The sequence below is a fragment of the Anomaloglossus baeobatrachus genome, chromosome 2 (assembly GCF_048569485.1).
Source record: "Anomaloglossus baeobatrachus isolate aAnoBae1 chromosome 2, aAnoBae1.hap1, whole genome shotgun sequence".
In the NCBI taxonomy this organism is placed as follows: Eukaryota; Metazoa; Chordata; class Amphibia; order Anura; family Aromobatidae; genus Anomaloglossus; species Anomaloglossus baeobatrachus.
Window position 1 is genome coordinate 26,233,957 of NC_134354.1, and position 24,338 is coordinate 26,258,294.

Genomic DNA, 24,338 nt, shown 5'->3' on the forward strand with positions numbered 1-24,338 from the left:
CTAGGCAGCATTCCATAAGCCTCTGGAAGGTCCCGGGGGCATTGCAGAGTCCAAATGGCATGCTGTTGAACTCACAGAGGCCCATTGGGGTGGTGAAGGCCGTCTTCTCCCGATCTTCCTCTGCTACAGATACTTGCCAGTAGCCACTAGTAAGATCTAGGGTAGAAAAGTAGTTGGAGGTTTTTAAGGCAGCGAGGGATTCCTCTATCCTTGGCAAAGGGTAGGCATCCTTGTGTGTTATCTGATTTATCCGTCTGTAATCCACACACATCCTCATCGTGCCATCCTTCTTTCTCACCAGGACCAGGGGAGCCGCCCAGGGGCTGCAACTGTCCCTTATGACTCCTGCCTCCTTCATGTCCTTCAGCATGTCCTTTGTGCGCTGGTAATGGGCTGGTGGAATAGGCCTATGTCTTTCCTTAATGGGAGGATGACTGCCTGTGGGTATGTGATGTTGCACCCCTTTGATCCTACCAAAGTCTAGTGGGTTCTTACTAAAGACCTGCTCGTATTCCTGCACGACCCTGTAAACCCCATGTTTCTGGTAGACGGGTGTAGAGTCAGTCCCCACGTGTAGTTTCTGGCACCAGTCCTCTAACTGCTTTTGGGAGGTCTCATCCTCTGTTGAGTCAGCTTGTGTCAGGGGACCTACAGGTGTTATGGCGTCATCTGAGCATGTAAACAGTTTGGCTATGGTAGCGTACCTTGGTAGTCTGGCTTCCTCCTCCCCACAGTTCAACACTCGTACAGGCACTCGTCCCTTGTGTACATCAACTACCCCCCTGGCTGTCAGAATCGTGGGCCAGTGGTCTGAATGAGTGGTCTCTAGTACAGCCTGGTAATCTTGTCCTCTGAGACCTACCGCTGCTCTACACCACATCATCATTTCACTCCGTGGGGGTATCACAATGGGGTTAGCATCCATCACCCGTACACTACCAATCTCACCGCCAGTCTGTTTTACCTGTTGCTTCCTCAGAATGATTCGGATCTCCTTTTGCAAGGCTCTTTGCGACCTGCCCTCAGCACCTTCAACAATCTGGTGAAGCAACAACAACACTTCCCCTAGGCAATTTTCTATGACATTAGTGCCTAAAATCATTTGCGGGTTCCTTTCTCTAATATCAGTGTCCACAACAATCAGTCCTTGTCCCTTCATTTCCTGCCTTCCCACCTTTATGGTTACCTCTTTGACTCCAATCTGGCCTATAGGTTGTCCGTTGGCAGCATAGATGGTGAGGGAGGGGTCCGGGGGTCGGAGTTCGTCGTCCGACCAAAACCTACGATAAAGGACATACGGGATCGTAGTTACCTGAGAGCCGGTGTCCAATAATGCCGGGGTAGGGATCCCATCCAGGACGATGGACAGGACAGGACGTCCACCCACGTACTGATCACGGCAGCGACCTGGGCCTGATCTTCTTAATCCTGAGGACTGGCCCTCGGCCCCAGGTTTGGCTCGTTTAAAGGGCAAGCCCTTGCATAGTGACCTGCCTCCTGGCAACGACGACAGATGGGTTGTCCAGATGAGTCATAGCGATCACTGCTCCTGCCTCGGGTTGTAGGACCTCTTCTCCTCCGCATCCACGGGACGTCCTCTGGGCTGTCAGCTAGCAGGATCCGATGAGGGACTTTGGTGTCTGAGGGCAACTGCATTGCTTTCAGGATTTGTGCGACGTCCTTAGTGAGCTGTTGCACCTGGGAGGATAGTGTATTTATGGTCTCTGCTGGCGTGTTGAGTCCTTTTGCAGTTATCAGGGCCTGCGAGGAGGATTCCACTCCTGCAGCCGTAGAACTGGCAGGCCATGCTGGTGCGACGGGGTCTGTGTCCACAGGAGGTTGGAGTGCTTTCACTGCCCTGTCTTTCAGAATGGCAAAGTCCACGTCAGGGTGTTCCAGGGACCACAGCTTCATCTGCTTCCCATCCTCAGGAGAGCGCAGGCCCCGCAAGAATTGTTCCTTCATCATCCGGTTTCCTTCCTGATCACTGACAGGGTCAACCAGCTTGAGAGCCCGTAGTGCAGCCTGCAGCCTGAGGGCATAGTCTCTTATACTATCTTGGGGCTTCTGACGGCAGTTATAGAAGTCCGTCCTCAGCTCTCCCTCTGTGCGGTGTTCAAAAGCAGCTGCTAGTTTGGCAAAGATGGTCTCAACAGAGCCCCGGTCATCATTGGTCCAGGACTCAGCTTCCAATTCTGCTGCTCCAGTCAATTGTCCCAGCACCACAGCGGCCCTCTGCTTACCAGTCATCGCGTGCATGTCTAGCAGGGTGTTGATCTTCTTCTTAAACCCGGTCAACGTGTCTATTTTACCGGCGTATTGGGGCAGCCATTGCGCTCCTGGGACATACAGTAAGGAAACTGGCATTATGGGGGAGATTTCGGCCGGCGCAGCTGCGACCGCGGCACCGGCACCAGGCGCTGCTGCGTCCAGCGCGACGGGGGCTGGCATCGCTTGGGCTGCGTCGCCCTGACCAGGGGCATTACCTCCTGCAGCGTCCATTTTTCTTCAAAAAATCTGCGCGCTCCCTTTCCACTTCCTGGGTCAGTACGCTCTCTGAATTGTGGGGATTCTGGGGCGGCCACACCTCTTCGTGGGCGGTGCTCTTCTCCCTCGCGCGGGCTGCAGCGCACGCTTTTGAAGATGACAATATGGCGGCGGTTCAATTTTTGCGGTCGGACCTCTGAGGCACACGGTCACCTGTCTGAACAGGTCTAGTCCAAATCCTGTTCGTGACGCCAGATCTGTGGAGCCCTTCAGGTGCGGTGCAGCAGGGTACTACCCTTAGGGACTCCACGGGATGGAACGGTCGGGTCACAGGTAGGGAACCTTCGTTTTGGGATTTGCCGTGACGCCACTCTCAGAATTGCGGTCAGTGAGGACCACCACTGCAGGTTAAGGGATGCCTGGGGCTGATGGTGGGTGCAGTCAGTATAATAGCCTCCTGAGAGTGAGGCAAGCCCCAGGCCCCTGTGTATGTGTGTGGGACCACAGGTCGCAGAATGACTCAAACACAGTCCAAGTAGTCTTTTAACGTGTTTACTCACTGTTTAGAGGTCACGGTGAGATGCCCAGGCGACACTGTGATAACCAGGTGGAACCAGGAATTCCAGGAGGCCGTTCTGAGGGTAGCTGTCCACTCGCCCTCCTTGCACTCTTTCTGTTTGGGAGGATCCCTTGCCTGAAGCGTGGTAGGACTCCTCCAGGGAAGCGGTTACTACCCTGCTCCCCTCTCTCTGGCCCGTCTGCCGGCAGCGTGGCCTTGGTGGGATGGCTTCTGGCCCTGTCCCCTTATGGGCCTGGTGATTGCTGCTTGGCTCGAGCTCTGTGTAGTCGTGGTGAGGGCATGAAGTACCCCCCCCACCTGTAGGTTAAGCAGCTCTGGATGATTTGCTGCCCGTACTGGGGATCTGTTTCCCCTTGCGTGCTCGGATACCAGGATCTCCGTACTCAGCCACCCCTCTCTCTGGATGTCTTTCAGGCCGACCCACGGTGCCCTTTCTCCCCCGCTTTCAGCTACTGCACTCCTCAGGACCTGTCTTACACGAGAGCCCCTCTGCTCCCTTCCACACACCTCAACCTCCAGCTCCCGACTTCCCTCACTTCCTCTCTGCCCTGCTTCCTAGCAACCAGCCTCGGAGCACACCCCTTGCTGGGGAATTGAAAGTTAACCCCTACTGGCTACCCAAGGGTCCCCTTTAGTGATGTGGGAGATCTGGTCACTATGTGTTTGTATGTGCACCTCATCCTGGCCTTTGGAGATTACCTGGAGGCATTGTCCCCGCATGGGTGCAATACTCTGTGGTGCCTGACCAGGTCAGGGGCGCCACATGCACATTGCCTAATAATGCACATTTGATTCACATTGAATTTTTTGCAAGGAAATCGAAATTTCTCGATAAATTTAGACAAATCTGTGAATTCCAATATTTACATATCCTCTCCTGAATGTCTGTAACAAACAGATGTCTGAACACGTGTCTATTTTTTTTCTGCATTGGTCCTGGATCCTGTGTTCATGCCATGTCCACTCCAAACTATAAACTATATTATTGGATGGAGAAAGTCCGGACATTACCCAGTTTTGAGTTTCTGTGACTGATCCTGTGTGTACATCGGCCTCCATTGTCCCAAAACGCCCAGAACATGTGTCCTCCACAGAGAAACACTCTGACAGGAAGGAGACGACAGCCACACTCATTTCCAGCACTCCTGAGGTAAAGTGAAAGCAGAGTTCTCATTTGTTGCTCTGGTAAAGTGAAGCTGATCTCTGATTGGTTGCTCTCTTAAAGCTTAGTGCTGATTGGTTGCTGTGGGTAATAAAAGCAATTTAACTGTAAGGCTGCTTTCACACATCCGGTTTGAGCAGTGCGGCTCAATCCGGCTGTGAAACCTATGCAACGGATGCGGCGAAAACACCGCATCCTTTGCATAAGTTTTTACATGCGGCCGGTCCGTTTTTTTCCGGTTGCGCACGCTACTGAGCATGTGCAGTGGAAGAAACCGCATGCGGCGGCCGGATGCGGTTTTTTTCGCATCGCGCCGCATTCGGCGTCCATGGGCATGCATTGAAAATGCGCCGCAGCGGCCGGATGCGGTTTTTTTTGCCGGAGCAAAAAACGCTGCAGGCTACGTTCCATCCGGCCGCGGCATCGGCTAAATCTGCCGCATGCGGCAAAAACCGGACCGAACGCAAGCCCATGCGCAATACGGCACTAATGTAAGTCTATGCAAAAAAAAACGCAACCAGCGGCAAAAAAAACGGTAGCGGTTTTTCTGCAGAGTGCCGTATTGTGCCGCAGAGCAAAAATCGGATGTGTGAAAGTAGCCTAAGACAGTTCTGGTAAATGTGGCTTGATAAGCGATGAGGAGCCAAGTCCTCCCCCGTTCTTATGGTTTCTTTCAATGTATCAGTGCAGGAACTGTCCAGAGTACTCATTATACGAAGGGCAACTCTAGGTATGATTCACAGAATGTTCTGGAAGGCGGCCAGATGTAATCATGTGCTTGATGTGATTGTAATAGTTATGTGAGCGTGTGGTATTCGAGTTTCGCTATTATCGGTATTGTCTGGGTGAGATTCCCTTCTAAAATTATCACTGAAATCACACCAGACTTTAATAAAAGCTGAAATACCTTCTCGTAAAATAACACCACATTTTAACTTGGGGAAATCTACACTGACAAAGCGAGTGACTTGTGGGACTTTTACATGAAATATTTTTATGTATATTACTGTACACCCTATCTTTTTTCTTAAAGGGATTGTCCGCTATTTGCCCCTTCATGACGTGGCCAATTTTCGTTTTTGCTTTTTTTTCTTACCTTTCTTCCTAAAGCTACAACTTTTTTGTTTTTCTGTCCACATAGACGTATGATATGATGACTTTTTTGCAGGACAAGTTGTACTTTTGAATTACATCATTCATTTTACCACATGGCGTACGGTGACAAGGAGAGAACATTTCAACTGAGAAGAAATTGTGAAAAAACACTCACGTCTGACATGTTTTTTGGGGAATTGTTTGTACAGTGTACATTTTGTGCAAAAAATGACCTCGTAATATGATTCTTTTTATCAATTCGATTGTGACAACACCAAACATGTTCTGTTTTTTTTGTTTTTTGAGTTGGGGAAAAAAATCAGTTTGCAAAAAAAATTTGACAGGGTTATGTCACCATTTTCTAAGACCCGTAACATTTTCCTTTATCCATTCATGGAGCGGTGCGGTGGCTTATTTTTTGCGGGGCGATACATCATTATTATTGATATGGATAGATCTAATGTTTTGATTACTTGTTTTTTGGTATTGCAGAGACCAAAAAAACGTACTTTTACTTTATTGAACTTTTTTTCTTTACAGTGTTTACTAATTGTGTTAATAATTTTTATATTTTGATAGATCAGACTTTTCTGAATTCGACAATACCACATATGTGTAGTTTTTTTTTATTTTTTATTTTCTTTATTTTAAAAGGGGGCTTATTTGACCTTTTATGGGGGTTTTCCATATTTTTTTAAACTTTTTTTTTTTGCTTTTCACTGTTTTAAATAGTCATCGGGACTATAGCTTGCGATAGTCTGATCACTTTGCTATATACAGCAATGCCATAGCATTGCTGTATATAGTAATAATCATAGTCTCCTGTGAAGCCCGGCCACAGGCAAGTTTCAGAGAAGTGCTGCTATGACAAGCAAGAAGGTCTTCAGCAGACCCCCTTCTGTTATAGCAACCCACCAGCAAGCAGAGATTATGTCACCGATGCGCCGATGGGTGCTTAAAATAATATACGCCCATGCCGATGCATGTTAAATCCCGCTGTTAGAGTTTGACCATGGGGTTTATCAGGTTAACAATCACAAGCAGAGCTCTGTTCCACTCACGATTGTTAGCGGCAGGTCCTGGATGTAATACACATCCATTACCTGCCGTATGGGGTGGCTCCATACTGCCCCGATCACATAGATCAGTGCAGAGTAGGAAGAGAGAGATCAGCGACCCGGGCCCCCCTTATTTTCCTTATGGCGGCCTCGGTGAGCAGAGGAAGATGGGCCTGGGCTGTTAGCGGCCTTGCCCCCCTCCTGGCTTCTGTAACGGGGCCCCATACAGAAGTCACAGTTGTAATGCCCTGATGGCAGCCCTGACTGCGGCTGCCAGCCCAAGCACTGCAGTCAACAGAACTCAGCCTGGGGCCTGCAGAACTGAACACAGCAAGTGGGCCCTCCAGCTGTCCAGGGCCCCGGCATTTGCCCATGTGTGCTGGGTGCTGACTTTGGCCCTGCTCCATACACCCGCTTCTGATTTGCACTGTACATGTACAGTGAATGTCGTGAAGGATTCAGACAAAAAGTGGCTGTTTTTTTCACAAATAGTCCCATGCCTATCCGTAGATATTGCATGAGCTCCATTTAGGTTAAAAGGTTGCGATGTGGAAAAAAGTGGTTTCTGCAGCCATGGTTTCTGTCATTTAAACAGCTCCTTTATATTATATTATTTATTTTTTAATTGACCAAATATTACATTTTCAGAATTTTTTTTTCATTATCACTACTAAGAAAAAATCCTGGAATTTTGCAGTTTTTCATTTGTGCACTGAGCTTTATAATAACTAGGACGACACTTCCTGTTCTGTAAAAATAACTTTTCCACAATCATCTCATTATCATCACATACAGGATAGTGATATGAAAACTTAAAAAATATATCAAAAACAAAAACCCATATGATATAGAAAAATGATTGAAACAATAGGTCATTTTCCGAGGACAGATCTACTTTTAAGAGATCCAACAACCAGGATTGTCCTATATAAACTAAAGCCAGTGCTATACTGGCGCTATCATGCTGATTCTATACATCCCTTCAGTTGGGAGATCAGATGTATAGTTTCTGAAATACAGGCAAGTAAAGTTTGGGAAATGCACTGTAACTTGATGGATAGGTGCTGCAGAATATCTAATAGGTGGGTCGAGTTTCATAGTGATTCCTGCTCCTTTCTGCCTGTCTGTCCTTCCTGCTCTGTCCTTCTTCCCCCTGTAATAACAGAGACAGGGGGAGGAAGGACAGGCAGCAGGCAGGGGTGGGAATCAAAACTCGACCCACCTATTAGATATTTTGCTTCACCTATCAATCAAGTAACAGTGCATTTGACAAACTTTACTTGACTATATTTCAGAAACTATACATCCGATCTCACAACTAAAGGTTATGTATAGAATCATCATGATAGTGCCTGTATAACACTGACTTTAGTTTATATAGGAAAATCCTGGTGGATGGTCCTCTTTAAATCTAAGGTGAGGTAGAGATGAAACATCGAGTGACTTTTTTTTTCACAAGGGCCGATATACTACTGGATTTTGGGATTTGGGTCTGGCACATGGGAATATTCTCACAGAAATTTTTTTAGCCATATCCGACTGGAAAGACCCCTCATAACCTCTGATAGTTGAGACAATCGATGTCTATTTTAAGAACAGAATATTGGTATTTATTGTCTTACGTTCTGTTGGTTGGACCTCTTTGTTAAGTAGTTGGGCTATTGGACAAATCTTGATATTTTTATATCTGGTTCATAAAGTTACATCTAAAACTCCAACTACATATTTCTAATACGTTGCTAAAATACCACAAGAAGCATGAATACCTACTGTCTCCTCTCCAAAATCCTTTAGGATGTAAGCCCGCAAGGGCAGGGCCCTCTTCCCTCTGTACCAGTCTGTCTATTGTAACTTGTATATGTATTCTGTATGTAACCCCCTCATGTACAGCACCATGGAATTAATGGTGCTCTATAAATAAACAATAATAATAATAATAATAATAATATATTTTAATAGCCCGGAATATAATTTCCAAAAATTAACTAATTGTTTATTTTAAATTACAATCATTCACAATCTCATAGAATTTAATCATTTAGGGCAAATAACAGATCTATTTATACACTTTAACATATTTCTATTCTCAGGATATAAAGTCGTTGAGGGCACAGTCGATAGGCGGTCTTGTATTTATTAGAGATACTATATCGAGCAGCATACGACATGGTAGCAAAAAAAAATCACAGAACATCACAAGATTTGTCCAGAAGTACATGGCTAACTTATAGAATGAGTAATGTTGGGAAAATTAACTACTCCATCTGTAGAACGTTCAGCACAAACCCAACTGTGGTGAATGGATAAAAAGACCATTGGGGCAAACCTCCACCCCATTATCCTAGTGGAGTCTCTGCGAATTACCAGAAAGCAACACAATAGATGGTAATATAGAATCGAACTACTACACCTTTATCATTTCCTCCTCTGGTCTACAGAAAGTGAAAGCCTTCAGGGGTGTCTAAAACAAATTTTTAGCCATCATTAATGTCAAATTGTCTAACTTTTACTCCTCGTAGCATGAACATTATGATAATTCCAAGTAAAAACTTTGCTTTTCTACTTCCATGTAAAGAGGTCTACCCATAATGTTCTCAGGAACTTCCATAAACATCGACCAGATCTTCTACATGGCGTTACTTTCTTGTCCACTAGATATCAAGTAGACATTGACGTTGCAGATATTTCATCCAAGTTTTATTTGTTAATTTTACCAGATATGAAATCAATTTTAGGGCACTGTAGGAAAGATCAACTATTGCCTTCAACGTAGGACATTTATTCCTGCTACATTTACATTCATTGTCTATAATTCGGTAAATAAATCCACGTTTCGAAACATCTAGAGAAGTTTACAAACTTCATACCTTTACACAAGAAAAAATCAGTGTGAATCCATGATCTAAAGGCCGCTTTACACACTACGACATCGCTAATGTGTTGTCGTTGGGGTCACGGAATTTGTGACGCACATCCGGCCACATTAGCGATGCCGTTGCGTGTGACACCTATGAGCGATTTTGCATCGTCGCAAAAACATGCAAAATCGCTCGTCGGTGACATGGGGGTCCATTCTCAAATATCGTTACTGCTGCAGTAACGAAGTTGTTCCTCGTTCCTGCGGCAGCACACATCGCTCCGTGTTACGCCGCAGGAACGAGGAAGCTCTCCTTACCTGCCTCCCGGCCGCTATGCAGAAGGAAGGAGGTGAGCGGGATGTTACATCCCGCTCATCTCCGCCCCTCCTCTGCTATTGGGCGGCGGTTCAGTGACGCTGCTGTGACGTCGCTGTGACGCTGAACGAACCGCCCCCTTAGAAAGGAGGCGGTTCGCCGGTCACAGCGACATCGCAGGCAGGTAAGTATGTGTGACGGCTCTGGGCGATGGTGTGCGCCACGGGCAGCGATTTGCCCGTGTCACACAACAGATGGGGGCGGGTACCCACACTAGCGATATCGGTACCGATATCGCAGTGTGTAAAGCGGCGTTTAGAACTCACCCTAAGGAAATATATTTAGAATCAATGAGCTGACAGTATAACTTTAAATAACTTTAATGCGGTCTATGAGCTGGAATCTCAAACTGAGATAATGTTATTAGAGTCTATTAGCTGGAAGCTTAACCTATTCCAAATAAAGGTGTATAGACCAATTTCCAAACTAATGTGCATGAACCTAATCCATAATATTTGGAGTTTTCTAGAATGTATCCTTAGAAGAACAATTCATAGTTGCAATGTACAATAAGTCACCACTGATCTCAAAAGTCTTGTTAGATTTCAAAGATTCTGAGTTATAGGAACCACCAAGTAGCCTCAAAGACATTGCCCATTTTTTGGAATTTGGTAAGGTTCCTTACATACAAATCTCCTCAATAAACTCTCTTTAGGTAGCACCTTTATCTTCCTATACATTATCTATATTTTCAAAGTCAACTAGTCTAAGCCAAATTGGGACACAACTTGGACATTTTGCCCCAGAAGACTTCTAGACAGTTCGAGAGACAACATACCGTCATTTCTCAATATACAATCATTGGATAGCTCTTGTTTTTTTGGATAAATCTATAATTGTAATATTAGAAATTTGTTATAACCTTTTCTGATGTGTATATTACTCCAGACGTTGAGCTAGTCCAAAAGTTTAAAAGTGTGGGTCCAAGGTAGCCTTGATCAATATGATGAATTTGGAGAATTCATATCTCAGAGTTGATAGCTTAAGAATTCTCATTTCTATTTGTATCAGTAAGATAAAGCTATCGATGATCATCCATGTTGGATTACCACAACACAAGTTCTCCAAAGAACATCTGGCACTATGTATTGGATATGATACAAGAGACAAGTTTCATCATGTCATATCTTAAAGATCATTTTTCTCTGGACTCGTTCAGATGTACTGTGGCATATTCAACCTCATGGTCATCTTCAAACTGAAAAATTGTCTTTTTGCTATTGTAGTTTAGATCAGCATAGACAATGGAGTCTTCTTCTTTTGGACTGGAATTGTTCATTGGAGTGGACTTGTAACCCAAGTGGGCATTATCATATGTGACTTCAACAGTTATAGCAGTCTGGTCTACGTCCTTCAGTGTTCCTCCTTGTGACTGCTTTGGACCGTTCTTCAGACTTCCTGACATGGCTACAAACTGAAGCTAAAAAAAATAAAGACATATTAATACTCAATGAACAATAAAATATGATCTATTCACTACAGATTATAATCAGTGTGATGTGTCTTGTGTATAATCTTTGGAAATGGTTCATGAGGTGGTGCATGGCGTAATACATGAAGTGGTACATGAGGTGCTGCATGAGGTGATGCATGAGGTGGTGCATGAGTTGATGATGGAGGTGGTATGTGAGGTGATGAATGAGGTGGTGCATGAGATGGTGCATGAGGTAGTGAATGAGGCAGTGCATGAGACAGTGCATGAGACAGTGCCTGAGATGGTGAATGAGGTGGTGCATGAAGTGAAGCATAAGGTGGTGCATGAGGTGGTCCATAAAATGATGCATGAGGGTCTCCATGTGCTGGAGCATGAGGTGGTGCATGAGGTGGTGCATGAGATGGAGCATGATATGGTGTATGCGGTAGGTGGAGCACAAGGTGGTCCATGAGGTGGTCCATGAGGAAGTGGTACATGAGGTCGTCCATGAGGCAGGGCATGAGGTGGTGCATGACGTGGGCCATGAAGTGGTGGATGAGGTGGCGCATGTGATGGTCTATGAGATGGAGCTTGAAGTGGTCCATGATGTGGTGCATACAGTGATCCATGAAGTGGAGCATCAGGTGGTCCATGAGGTGGTGCATGAGGTTGAGCATGAGGTGGTGCATGAGGTGGAGCATGAGGTGGAGAATGAGGTGGAGCATGAGGTGTTCCATGAGATGGATCATGAGGGGGTGCATGAGGTGGTCCATGAGGTGGACGATGAGGTGATGAATGAGGTAGTGCATGATGTGGAGCATGAAATGGTCCATGAGGTGGTGCATTAAGTAGTCTATGAGGTGGTCTATGAGGTGGTGCATGAGGTGGTCCATACAGTGGAGCATTAGGTAGAGCATGAGGTAGTGCATGAGGTGGTCCATGAAGTAGTACATCAGGTGGTTCATGAGGTGGTCCATGAAATGGTGCATGAGGTTGTGCATAAGGTGGAGCATGAGGTAGTACTGTTCTTTTTGCTGGTTCGTGCTCTGCAATTGACATTACAAAGTGCGTTTATTTTGCCTAATACATCTGTTTGGCATCCTAATGGGCTAAGTAGCGCGATACTTAGAGGCAGAACACACAGAAATACAGAAGTATTGCAGATTATTACTGAACGATCAAATGATCTCATGGTCAAGTGTCATAATGAGTGAGAATAAAATGAAGGTAAAAAAAAATATATGCAGTAAAGACCAAAAGTTTGGACACACCTTCTCATTCACAGAGTTTTCTTTATTTTCAGGACTCTGAAAATTGTAGATTCACATTGAAGGCATCAAAACTATGAATTAAAACATGGGGAATGAAATACTTAAAAAAGTGTGAAACAACTGAAAATATGTCTTATATTCTAGGTTCTTCAAAGTAGCCACCTTTTGCTTTGATTACTGCTTTGCACACTCTTGGCATTCTCTTGATGAGCTTTAAGAGGTAGTCACCGGAAATGGTTTTCCAACAGTCTTGAAGGAGTTCCCAGAGATGCTTAGCACTTGTTGGCTCTTTTGCCTTCACTCTGTGGTCCAGCTCACCCCAAATCATCTCGACTGGGTTCAGGTCTGGTGACTGTGGAGGCCAGGTCATCTGGCGTAGCACCCCATCACTCTCCTTCTTAGTCAAATAGCCCTTAGGCTATGTGTCCACGTTGCTTTTTACCTGCTTTTTACCTGCTTTTTTGCTGCTTTTTCAACTGCAGCGTTTAATGCCAAAATGGATGTGTTCTGCTTTTCAAGCAAAGTCTATGGGAATTTGGGTTTCTTGTGCCCACTATGCAGTTCAAACTGCAGCCTTTTTCAGGCAGAACTTTGGACAAAGACTAAGCTTTGCAGTGCAAAACCGAAATGGCAAAAACAATTGCATGTCAATTGTTTTTGCCATTTGCGTTTTGAACTGCAAAGCTGAGTTTTTGTCCAAATTTCTGCCTAAAAAAGGCTGCAGTTTGAACTGCATAGTGGGCACAAGAAACCCAAATTCCCATAGACTTTGCTTGAAAAGCAGAACACATCCATTTTGGCATTAAACGCTGCAGTTGAAAAAGCAGCAAAAAAGCAGGTAAAAAGCAGGTAAAAAGCAACGTGGACACATAGCCTTACACAGCCTGGAGGTGTTTGGGGTCATTGTCCTCTTGAAAAATAAATGATGGTCCAACTAAACGCAAGCCGGATGGAATAGCACGCTGCACCAAGATGCTGTGGTAGCCATGCTGGTTCTGTATGCCTTCAATTTTGAATAAATCCCTAACAGTGTCACCAGCAAAGCACCCCCACACCATCACACCTCCTCCTCCATGCTTCACGGTGGGAACCAGCCATGTAGAGTCCATCCATTCACCTTTTCTACAAAGACACGGTGGTTGGATCCAAAGATCTCAAATTTGGACTCATCAGACCAAAAGCACAGATTTCCACTGGTCTAATGTCCATTCCTTGTGTTCTTTAGCCCAAACAAGTCTCTTCTGCTTGTTGCCGGTCCTTAGCCGTGGTTTCCTAGCAGCTATTTTACCATGAAGGCTGCTGCACAAAGTCTCCTCTTAACAGTTGTTCCAGAGATGAGAAGATGAGAAGGTGTGTCCAAACTTTTGGTCTGTAATATATATATATATATATATATATATATATATATATATATATATATATATAGTGTAATGATCAGGGAAACAAGACTCACCTCCTCAGTAGGCGCAGGGTCATGAGATGATGAGCTGTGCTTTGCTTTGAGAAAATGAGAAAATATGATTATTACCGATTTTTTTATATATCTTGTTATTAAAACAGATCACAGGAAGTAGACAGTGGACAATACGATATAACTAAGGAGACCTTGATGGTAACTGTATCTATCTATCTATCTATCCCTCTATCTTATTCTATCCTTAAACATCTATCTACCATAATCTCTCTACTGTACACATACTCTATATACATCACAACCTTTTTTACCATATCTTTTGGGGGTTTTTTTTACATTGCAGTAAAATGTATTTATGTAATAAAAAAAGGTGTTGAAAAATCACACTGCAGGGTAATGAAAATAACTCTTGGGGTACAGGATAAAGATACATTGACACTTGAGGTACAGGAGAAGAACACTGACACTGGGGGTAGAGGATAATGACACTGACACTGGGGGTACAGGATAATGACACTGACACTGGGGGTACAGGATAATGACACTGGGGGTACAGGATAATGACACTGACACTGGGGGTACAGGATAATGACACTGGGGGTACAGGATAATGACACTGACACTGGGGGTACAGGATAATGACACTGGGGGTACAGGATAATGACACTGACACTGGGGGTACAGGATAATGACACTGGGGGTACAGGATAATGACACTGACACTGGGGGTACAGGATAATGACACTGGGGGTACAGGATAATGACACTGACACTGGGGGTACAGGATAATGACACTGGGGGTACAGGATAATGACACTGGGGGTACAGGATAATGACACTGACACTGGGGGTACAGGATAATGACACTGACACTGGGGGTACAGGATAATGACACTGGGGGTACAGGATAATGACACTGACACTGGGGGTATAGGATAATGACACTGGGGGTACAGGATAATGACACTGGGGGTACAGGATAATGACACTGACACTGGGGGTACAGGATAATGACACTGACACTGGGGGTACAGGATAATGACACTGGGGGTACAGGATAATGACACTGACACTGGGGGTATAGGATAATGACACTGGGGGTACAGGATAATGACACTGGGGGTACAGGATAATGACACTGGGGGTACAGGATAATGACACTGACACTGGGGGTACAGGATAATGACACTGGGGGTACAGGATAATGACACTGACACTTGGAGATAATGACAATGATATTTGGGGTAAATAACAATCACACAGAGACACTTAAAATACAAACTACTAAAAAATTACCCTTCAAATGTTTTTGGCAGTAAATCAGCAGGGAGACGATGATAATAAGAACACAGACTCCTCCCAGGGATGACACAATGTATAACAATGATGTAAAAGTCTGAACAGTATCTGAGCCCTTTGTGGTAATGCCTAAATAAAACAAACAAAAAAATATAAAACATTACAAATGTTATAAAATATTAATGGGGCGGCAACATCATCACGCTCTCCATTGATTTCATACTATTGGATTTCCACTTAACATCAGAATTTAAGGTGTAAACGCTTTGGACCAAAACTAAACTTTTGTCCTTTTTACTTTCTAGTAATTTTGCATGTGTCACAGGCGGCCAGGCGCTGCGCTCGCTAACGCTCGGGTCCGGCGCTGCTGCTGCTGCTCGGTGGCTCGAGCGGTGGGCCGGATCCGGGGACCCGAGCGGCGCTCCTCGCCCGTGAGTGAAAAGGGGGGTGGTTGGTTTGGGGATTTAGTCTGTGACGCCACCTACGGGTTGTGGTGAAGGTGGGCACCACCGCTGCTGGTGACGGGATCCCGGGAGCGATGGTAGGGAGCAGCTGGGATGTTGTTTTCCCTCTCCGTGGGTAGGGGTCGGTGGTCCCGGGGCCCGGTGGTGTGACGGGGAGGCAGGGCTGGTGAGGAGCAGGGTTGCAGGGACAGCGCGGCGCGGTGCCGGATAGCACTGTTGTACTCAGACAGAAAGTTACAAAGTCTCCGGTAAACCAAACGGCTGGATGGACGGGTCCCGCAGCCGGCTGCAGTATCTCTCCCTGGACAGGTGATGGTGGCTGTCTTTCCCTGCACCCTTGTGTACTGTCTTGATTACGATGGGTTCCCAACGGTAGTCCGCTCCCCGGTGTATGGATGCCGGAGGAGCCCGTTTTGCCTGCAGGTGCTGGCCCTTGGGTCTCTAGCCGGTGGCGGTGACTATATACCCTCACGGTGCGGACGGTTGCCTTCTAATGGGTCTTTGGTTGTTAGGAAACCCCTGGGGTTCCGGTCACTATCGGATATGACCTTTGTCGGCGGCTCCAAGCCTGGTCGGGGTCCGAAGGCCCTGCCTGTATGTGCTAGCTTCACTTCGCTCCCCGGTCGGTACCGGTGGGCCACCGCCCGACCCCGGTCCTACGGTTCCGCGTTGATCCACCACTCCTGCAAACGGCCACCACCGTCTGCCAACCTTGCTGTCGGTGCCCGGGCTCCGACCCAGACACCTCAAGTGTTCACTCCTTTCACTTTCACCTCCAAGACTAAACTGTCACTTTTCCCGCCTCCAGGCCTGTGAACTCCTCGGTGGGTGGGGCCAACCACCTGGCTCCACCCCACCTGGTGTGGACATGAGACCCTGGAGGGAGGCAACAAGGATTTTGTGTCTGACTAATGTAACTGTCTGGGGGGTGGGGGTGAGTGTGTGTTTTGTCTGTGGCTTCCTGGATAGTCCAGGGCGCCACACATGAAGACCCCATGGATCTCAGGATTAAATCTTGTTACCGTCCAATCACAAGTTATTATCCGTCCTCTTATAAACATAGAATGGGGAACATTCCGTGATACATTTAGGTGAACGTTTCCCTTTCATTTTGTACTTGAGGGAATTTCCATAATATATCGAAAAATATCGAAAACATTTTTGCAGAAATTTCTCATAGAAAAAAATGAATTTACCTGTCTCTGTGGTGTTTATTGCGGTGACATTTTGAGTTTCACTTTTTCCTGAAAATGAAAGAAGATGTAATTAATGTGGTCCAACAATAAGGGAAAATCTATTTTACATCCTCATTTATTTGCTTGACCATATTATGAGAATGAGTGCAGTGTGACTCAATCCAACCACATATCCTAAAGATATCCTATTTTATTTATTGATTTATTTTTGATTTTACTGTTTTGCTAGGCTATATTAATGTCTTCCCTCGGGCCTGCTGAAGTCCATTATTGTGTAACATGGAGTTTCACACAAAACTGTCATGGCGGCATCAAATGCTATTCACATTGCAGATTATGACACTCTGCCCAGTGGTTTAATTGGTGTTTCTGATCTACACAGGTAGACTCAGGTGTCAACTAGCAGTGTGCTCAATCATAAACAGGCTTGTTAGGCTTCTGGGATCTCATGTAAGGAAGCCTAACACATCTGCTCCTCTCATACTTAGGTTGGAGGAGATCTCTCACCTATGCCGACTATAGTTTATGCTGTTTTGGTCTGTGAGTTGTAGTGTTCCATATTTGCTGGAGAAAAAGTTGCTTTATGTTTAGAATTGTTGTGGAGTTACCTGTCATCTTGTTATTTCCACCCTGCTCTTGATTTCCTCCAAATCTCTTGTTGTCTTATACCTTTGTGTGTGTGGGCTGTGAGACAGAATTTTGGTTTCCCTTATTTGTCTATTTCTGCAGGATAAATCAAACTTCTGTCCTGGCTCGCCCTGGGGGAGGGCCTAAAAGATCAGGGCTGGTCAGCAACAGGGCTTGGAACGAGACTCAACCATCCCTACCATTAGGGGTATCACTGAGAATAGGGATAGCACAGGAGCCCCTAGTCTGAAGGTCAGCTTAGGGGACCCAGTTTCCCGCAATCCCCATAGTCCATCATCTGACATGACACATTGATGAAATCTTACTCTTTCTATATTGTTGAAGTAGTTCTTACTCCAATTAAAGGTTTCTGGGATTCAGTCTATGGCACCAGCGTGAATTAAATAAAATCACAATCACGTGATTTCCAAAGCTCTCCAAATGATTTTAATGAGAATCAGATCTTTTATAGTCCTCAGAAATATAGGCGTACCATGCATAAATTTAGGCGTTCCTTACATGATAGCAAATAGTAGAAGACTTAACTGCATAATAAGTAAAGACACTCCCAGCATCCACCCAGATAAGCCACATCCCCTGAACAAGTCTGTGTTCCAAAAGTGAAATCTCACCTCACACCCTAAGACCTAAGAACTTTTTGGCAGGCCTGAAAATATTAACTCTTTCCTTAGTATACTGTATGTATATATATATATATATATATATATATATATATATATATGTACCGTACCGGCCCCGGGCGAGCAGCCGGGCTGCTGCCGCCGCTCGGATCCGGATCCGCGGTGGCATGAGGGGTCTCCGGACCCGGGGGTCGCGCGGCCACTCGATTAAAAGAGAAGGGGGAGATATGTACAGGGGGAGTTTGGAAAGTTCGTGACGCCACCCACGGTGCGTGGTAATGTGAGGGACCACCGCTGCCGTTTGGGAGCCCGGTGACGATGGTGTGGCAGCCTGATGTTTAACCCCTCCATGGGTAGGGGGTTCGTGTCCCGGGGTCCGTTGGTGTAGGATGGTGTTCGGGTGCTGTTGGGGAGATAGGTGCAGGGGCTTACAAGGTACTCACTCAGTCCCAGAATAATCACACCGACAGCTTGTAAACCAAAGTTCTGAGCACCACTGTAGTCTGCAGGGAGCATGCCTGGATCCGTGCCCCTGGTGTTGTTGTTGGTCTGTGGCCCTATTCCTGGCACCTTAAGCCCGCTACACACGCTTCAATATATCTCACAATCCGTCGTTGGGGTCAAGTTGTAAGTGACGCACATCCGGCATCGTTTGTGAGGTATCTGCGTGTGACATCTACGTGCGATCAGGATCGAACGCAAAACCGTTGATCGCAAACACATCGTATCTTTGTCTAGAATTGAGCGTTTTGTTGCACGAACCTAGTCAATTGTAACGTGTGACATCCCTCATACGATTTTGATGTCTGATGCTATGTGCGCAGGTGTGCGCTCTGCTTAAAAAAGCTTAAAAAAGGTCCGCTTGAGAGTGCAGCTGAAAAGCTGCGTTCTGAAGCGCCTCACAATGTCTGTCAGTCACTAATCTCTGTCAGTCGGTCACTATCTCTGTCCCTCACTCTCTGTCCATGTCAGTCTATCACCCTCTCTCATATACTCACCGATCCCCGATCCCCGGCGCTGCACGGCATTCACACTGCTCCGGCGGCTTTTACTGTTTTGAAAAAGCCGGCCGCCCATTAAACAATCTCGTATTCCCTGCTATCCCCGCCCACCGGCGCCTATGATTGGTTACAGTGAGACACGCCCCCACGCTGAGTGACAGGTGTTACACTGCACCCAATCACAGCAGCCGGTGGGCGTGTCTATACTGTGTAGTGAAATAAATAATTAAATAATTAAAAAAAACGGCGTGCGATCCCCCCCCATTTTAATACCAGCCAGATAAAGCCATACAGCTGAAGGCTGTTATTCTCAGGATGGGGAGCTCCACGTTATGGGGAGCCCCCCAGCCTAACAATATCAGCCAGCAGCCGCCCAGAATTGCCGCATACATTAGATGCGACAGTTCTGGGACTGTACCCGGCTCTTCCCGATTTACCCTGGTGCGTTGGCAAATCGGCGTAATAAGGAGTTATTGGCAGCCCATAGCTGCCAATAAGTCCTAGATTAATCATGTCAGGCGTCTATGAGACACCCTCCATGATTAATCTGTAAATTACAGTAAATAAACACACACACCCGAAAAAATCCTTTATTAGAAATAAAAAACACAAACATATACCCTGGTTAACCACTTTAATCAGCCCAAAAAAAGCCCTCCACGTCCGGCGTAATCCAGGATGCTCCAGCGTCGCTTCCAGCGCTGCTGCATGGAGGTGACCGGAGCTGCAGAATACACCGCCGCTGCTCCGGTCAGCTTCACACAGCAACTGAAGACAGCCGTGCGATCAGCTGAGCTGTCACTGAGGTTACCCGCGGCCACCGCTGCATCCAGTGACAGCGGGTAACCTCAGTGACAGCTCAGCCGATCGCGCGGCTGTCTTCAGTTGCTGTGTGAAGCTGACAGGAGCGGCAGTGTCTTCTGCAGCTCCGGTCACCTCCATGCAGCAGCGCTGGAAGCGACGCTGGAGCATCCTGGATTCCGCCGGACATGGAGGGCTTTTTTGGGCTGATTAAAGTGGTTAACCAGGGTATATGTTTGTGTTTTTTATTTCTAATAAAGAATTTTTCGGGTGTGTGTGTTTATTTACTGTAATTTACAGATTAATCATGGAGGGTGTCTCATAGACGCCTGACATGATTAATCTAGGACTTATTGGCAGCTATGGGCTGCCAATAACTCCTTATTACCCCGATTTGCCAACGCACCAGGGCAAATCGGGAAGAGCCGGGTACAGTCCCAGAACTGTCGCATATAATGTATGCGGCAATTCTGGGCGGCTGTTGGCTGATATTGTTAGGCTGGGGGGCTCCCCATAACGTGGAGCTCCCCATCCTGAGAATACCAGCCTTCAGCCGTATGGCTTTATCTGGCTGGTTTTAAAATTGGGGGGGACCGCATGCCGTTTTTTTTAATTATTTAATTATTTATTTCACTACACAGTAGAGACACGCCCACCGGCTGCTGTGATTGGGTGCAGTGTGGCACCTGTCACTCAGCGTGGGGGCGTGTCTCACTGTAACCAATCATAGGCACCGGTGGGCGGGGAAAGCAGGGAATACGAGATTGTTTAATGGGCGGCCGGCTTTTTCAAAATAGTAAAAGCCGCCGGAGCAGTGTGAACGCCGTGCAGCGCCGGGGATCGGGGATCGGTGAGTATGAGAGAGGGCTGCTCAATTCAGTCACTCAGGAGTTTAGCGGTCACCGGTGAGTCCTTCACAGGTGACCGCTAATCAGGACGCGACACAGACAGAGCCGCAGCATGACCGTGAAGTCGGGTGAAGTTCACCCGAGTTCATTCTGACAGTGCGGCTCTGTCTGTGTCTGCTGTCATCTGCCATTCAGCTCTGCTACCTGGCTGTCTGTGGCTGCTGTTAGCGGCCATGTAGCAGAGCTGATTGGCAGATGACATAGTAAAAACGCATCCCTACACATTACACACGCTTGGCAAGTCAATAAATTAAAAAAAAAAAAAAAAAAAGGTGCCCAATGCATACGTCACAGAACACATGATCTAAAGGATCGCACATAAAATTGATCAATTTAACATAGACTACTAACGCACGTGTGACAGCAAATGAACGACCTACGTGTGATCTCATAAGATCCCGAATGCAACCTGGGCGTGTCACATCGCAAATGCGATTGTACAACTAATTGCAATGTGTAAAGCAGGCTTTAGTCTCAATTGGACCCATTGGTATGAAACTCTCCGGGTCCCGCTCACCCGTATGGCTAACGGAGTGAGCTTTATCTCAGGGTTCATGCGTAGGATTTCTTTGGACTGTAGTGGGAAAGTCCTATCCCTAGTACCCCGATTTTGGAGCGGGTTGGGGATGACACTTGAAGTCTTCACCCCCATCGTGTAAATTACCAGAACGCGTGAAGCTACTTTCCGGCCTGGTCTCCACGTACCCTGTCGTGCCCTGGGCCCTGCCCGGTGATAGCTCAAGGCTGCCAGCTGCCCTCCTCGGCAGTCCGTGCCCCTTGACACTGTCCCATGCGACCAGGTTCCAGCTCCCACCAGGCCCAGACCAACGTCTGCCGCCTAGTATCCAGGAGCTCTTCTCCGTGGCCTCTCCTCACGAGAGCCACTTCACCTCCTCTCTCTAGACTCAACTCTTCTGAACTGTCACTTTCCTTACTTTCTCCTCACCAACCCCCCAAGTGGGCGGCCCTATTCCCTTCAGGCCTCCCAATGGTGTGTCTGGTAGGTTCAAGTGGGAAGTGTTCCTAGGATTTTGATTGGCTCAGCTGTTAACACCAAAGGATCAGGATCCCTAACCAAGGAGGGTGGATACTGTGCAGAAGGCAGAAGGGCAGATTGCACAATACCCTGTGACGACCTGATAGGCCAGGGCGTCACACATATTATATATATATATATATATATATATATATATATATATATATATAAAAATATATAAATGCACTGTAGAGAAGAAATGATCAGGTTCAAGTTCCATATGGTACTAAAATAATTAATTAAGAGATATACAAATTAAAAAATAATAAAAAAAAAATTGAAATTACCCACTTTTTCAGCTACTAAAAATAAAGAAATAGGGTAAAAAGCAAAATAACATTTTCGTACTGCATCTTCAAAAGTGTGATTTATCAAGTTAATGAACCCATACGGTAAAGAGAAATTTTTTTTTACAAGTTTGCAATTGCTGTAATTACATTAACCTGGACTATCATGTCACCAGTGATTTGTTTTTTGCAAAATAAACACCAGAAAAAGAAATAAATCCAAAAAAACAACGGCAGAATTACAGTTGGTTTGACATTTCACTAGTTTGGAATTGTTTTTCCTATTTTTCAGCAATTTGTATAGTAAAATGAATACAACCAGTCCCACAAGAAAAAAAAAACCCAAAAACCTCCACCTGCCACTTGCAAAAATAAAAAAGTTATCACTCTTGGAAGGAAGGAAGAAAAGAATGAAAGGAAAGAAAATCACCTAGTCAGAAAGGGGTTAAAAATTGCATAGACAATTCAACATATTAGTTGTATATGAAAATAATTATTTTTTTTTTTTATTATTTTTTTAAATATTGCCATATGTAAAAATTATCATGTTATTTGAAACAAAACAGTACCGTTCTGTTTTTTTTTAAACACTTTATTTTTGTAGAAATTTTATTTTATATTATATTTTATTAATCCCTACAAAATAAATGAAATATTAAAATACATATACAATGTATATCTATCTCTCTCTACTATCTATCTATCTATCTATCTATCTCTCTAGCTATATATAATATATATATATATATAATATATAATATATATATATATAAATATATATATATATATATATATATATATATATATATATACAGTACAGACCAAAAGTTTGGACACACTTTCTCATTCAATGAGTTTTCTTTATTTTCATGACTGAAAATTGTAGGTTCACATTGAAGGCATCAAAACTATGAATTAACACATGTGGAATAAAATACTTAACAAAAAAGTGTGAAAGAACTGAAAATATGTCTTAAATTCTAGGTTCTTCAAAGTAGCCACCTTTTGCTTTGATTACTGCTTTGCACACTCTTGGCATTTTCTTGATGAGGTGTGTCCAAACATTTGGTCTGTACTGTATGTATTTTTTTCTTATCTATCTATCTATCTATTATGTATCTATTTATAGCTAACTATCTATCTATCTATATCTCTCTCTTTCTCACTCTCTTTCTCTATGTAGCTGAATAATCTGCTTCTGGTTTCTCTGCTGCAATACAGAGGTCAAGATTACCAAATCTTCCTATGTCTTTCAATAGAGGCAGTGGCTCAATGGTAGAGCTGCTGCCTCTGATTTCACAAGTTTGAGTCATGGCCATCCTGGTAAACCAAAGTAGATGAAAATTAAATGTATTCACTGAACTGAGTTAATTTATTCACTGCACTGAGGGGAGGAGCCGATTAAACAACTGTGATCAGCGGGACTGCGGGAGAGAGCCCTCAAGTCGGAAAAAGTCCCGCTGAATCCAGAACGGTTGGGAAGTATGGTGCAGGGGTCTTTTCGCCTTGATGGTGCACAGCAGGATGTCAGTTTGCTTTGAGACCTTTGATGTGGGGTCTAAGTAGGTATTTTTACTTGTGGAGACCACCAGTTGGTGTAGAGAATTTATAGGTTCTAAATCATTTAGTGACAATATATATAATTGATAGAGGAAGGTTGAACTAGATGGACCGGGGTCTTTTTCAACCTGTGTAAATATAGGTAAGGAGACTCTACCTGAGAAGAGGGATATTCATATTAGTTCTCCTCCAGAAGGTGTCAGTTGAGTAGGTAGCGAGAAATATCTCAATCATCTAATTGCATTCCTTTTTCCCAGGATCATGGACTACATTTTCCCCTTCCGCAGCTTGTGGTCTTCCCAAGAAAAAGAATACCTCCCTTTTCACTGGCCTATAAGCTAATACATTTTTTAGATCACAGGAAACGAAAGTCTATGGCGCTTACCGGATATAACAAGTTGTACTGTGCTGCCCACTACATGCTGATCCTTAATAATGGCTTTACATTGATAATATCCAGTGTCATTGATGTGCACAGACTCAAACGTCATAATATATAGAGCGCTGTCTTTTCTCTGTTCCTCCATTTTCAAGTTGATCCCGTCTCCGGTTCTCACAGGATCACACTGTTGTCCATTTACTTTGCACCAAGTAACATTGGGTAATTCCGGGTCACAGAGCCGCACCGGACACTGTAGGATGACAGACTCTCCTGCAAATATGCCGGAGATTTGGTTTCCTACCTTCAGTATTCCAGGTATACATGATGAACTGTCTCCTATGGAAAAGAACAAAAAGATTGTTACCAATGTAGACTTGTAAGAGCCAACCAGAGGCGGACATATCGTTGGTGGAGCCTATGCG

The 24,338-nt window shown here is 45.1% G+C and overlaps 1 protein-coding gene across 2 annotated transcripts in view; it reads right to left on the reverse strand.

The window, feature by feature from the left end:
- Positions 1 to 9,145: 9,145 nt before the first annotated feature.
- Positions 9,146 to 24,338, reverse strand: part of LOC142281564 (B- and T-lymphocyte attenuator-like) — a 39,198-nt gene continuing 24,005 nt past the window's right edge. Inside the window, exons 2-7 of one of the 2 annotated variants that reach the window (XR_012743647.1) lie at positions 23,920 to 24,252; positions 16,674 to 16,721; positions 15,011 to 15,142; positions 13,754 to 13,797; positions 9,558 to 11,035; positions 9,146 to 9,500 (exon numbers count right to left, since the gene is read on the reverse strand). Coding sequence is in view for 1 of the 2 variants with exons in the window: in XM_075332864.1 (XP_075188979.1) it covers positions 10,751 to 11,035; positions 13,754 to 13,797; positions 15,011 to 15,142; positions 16,674 to 16,721; positions 23,920 to 24,252 (842 nt within the window). In the remaining variant the exon portion in view is untranslated. Of the gene's footprint in view, positions 11,036 to 13,753; positions 13,798 to 15,010; positions 15,143 to 16,673; positions 16,722 to 23,919; positions 24,253 to 24,338 lie in introns of both variants that reach the window. The other variant, XM_075332864.1, reaches the window with a different exon arrangement.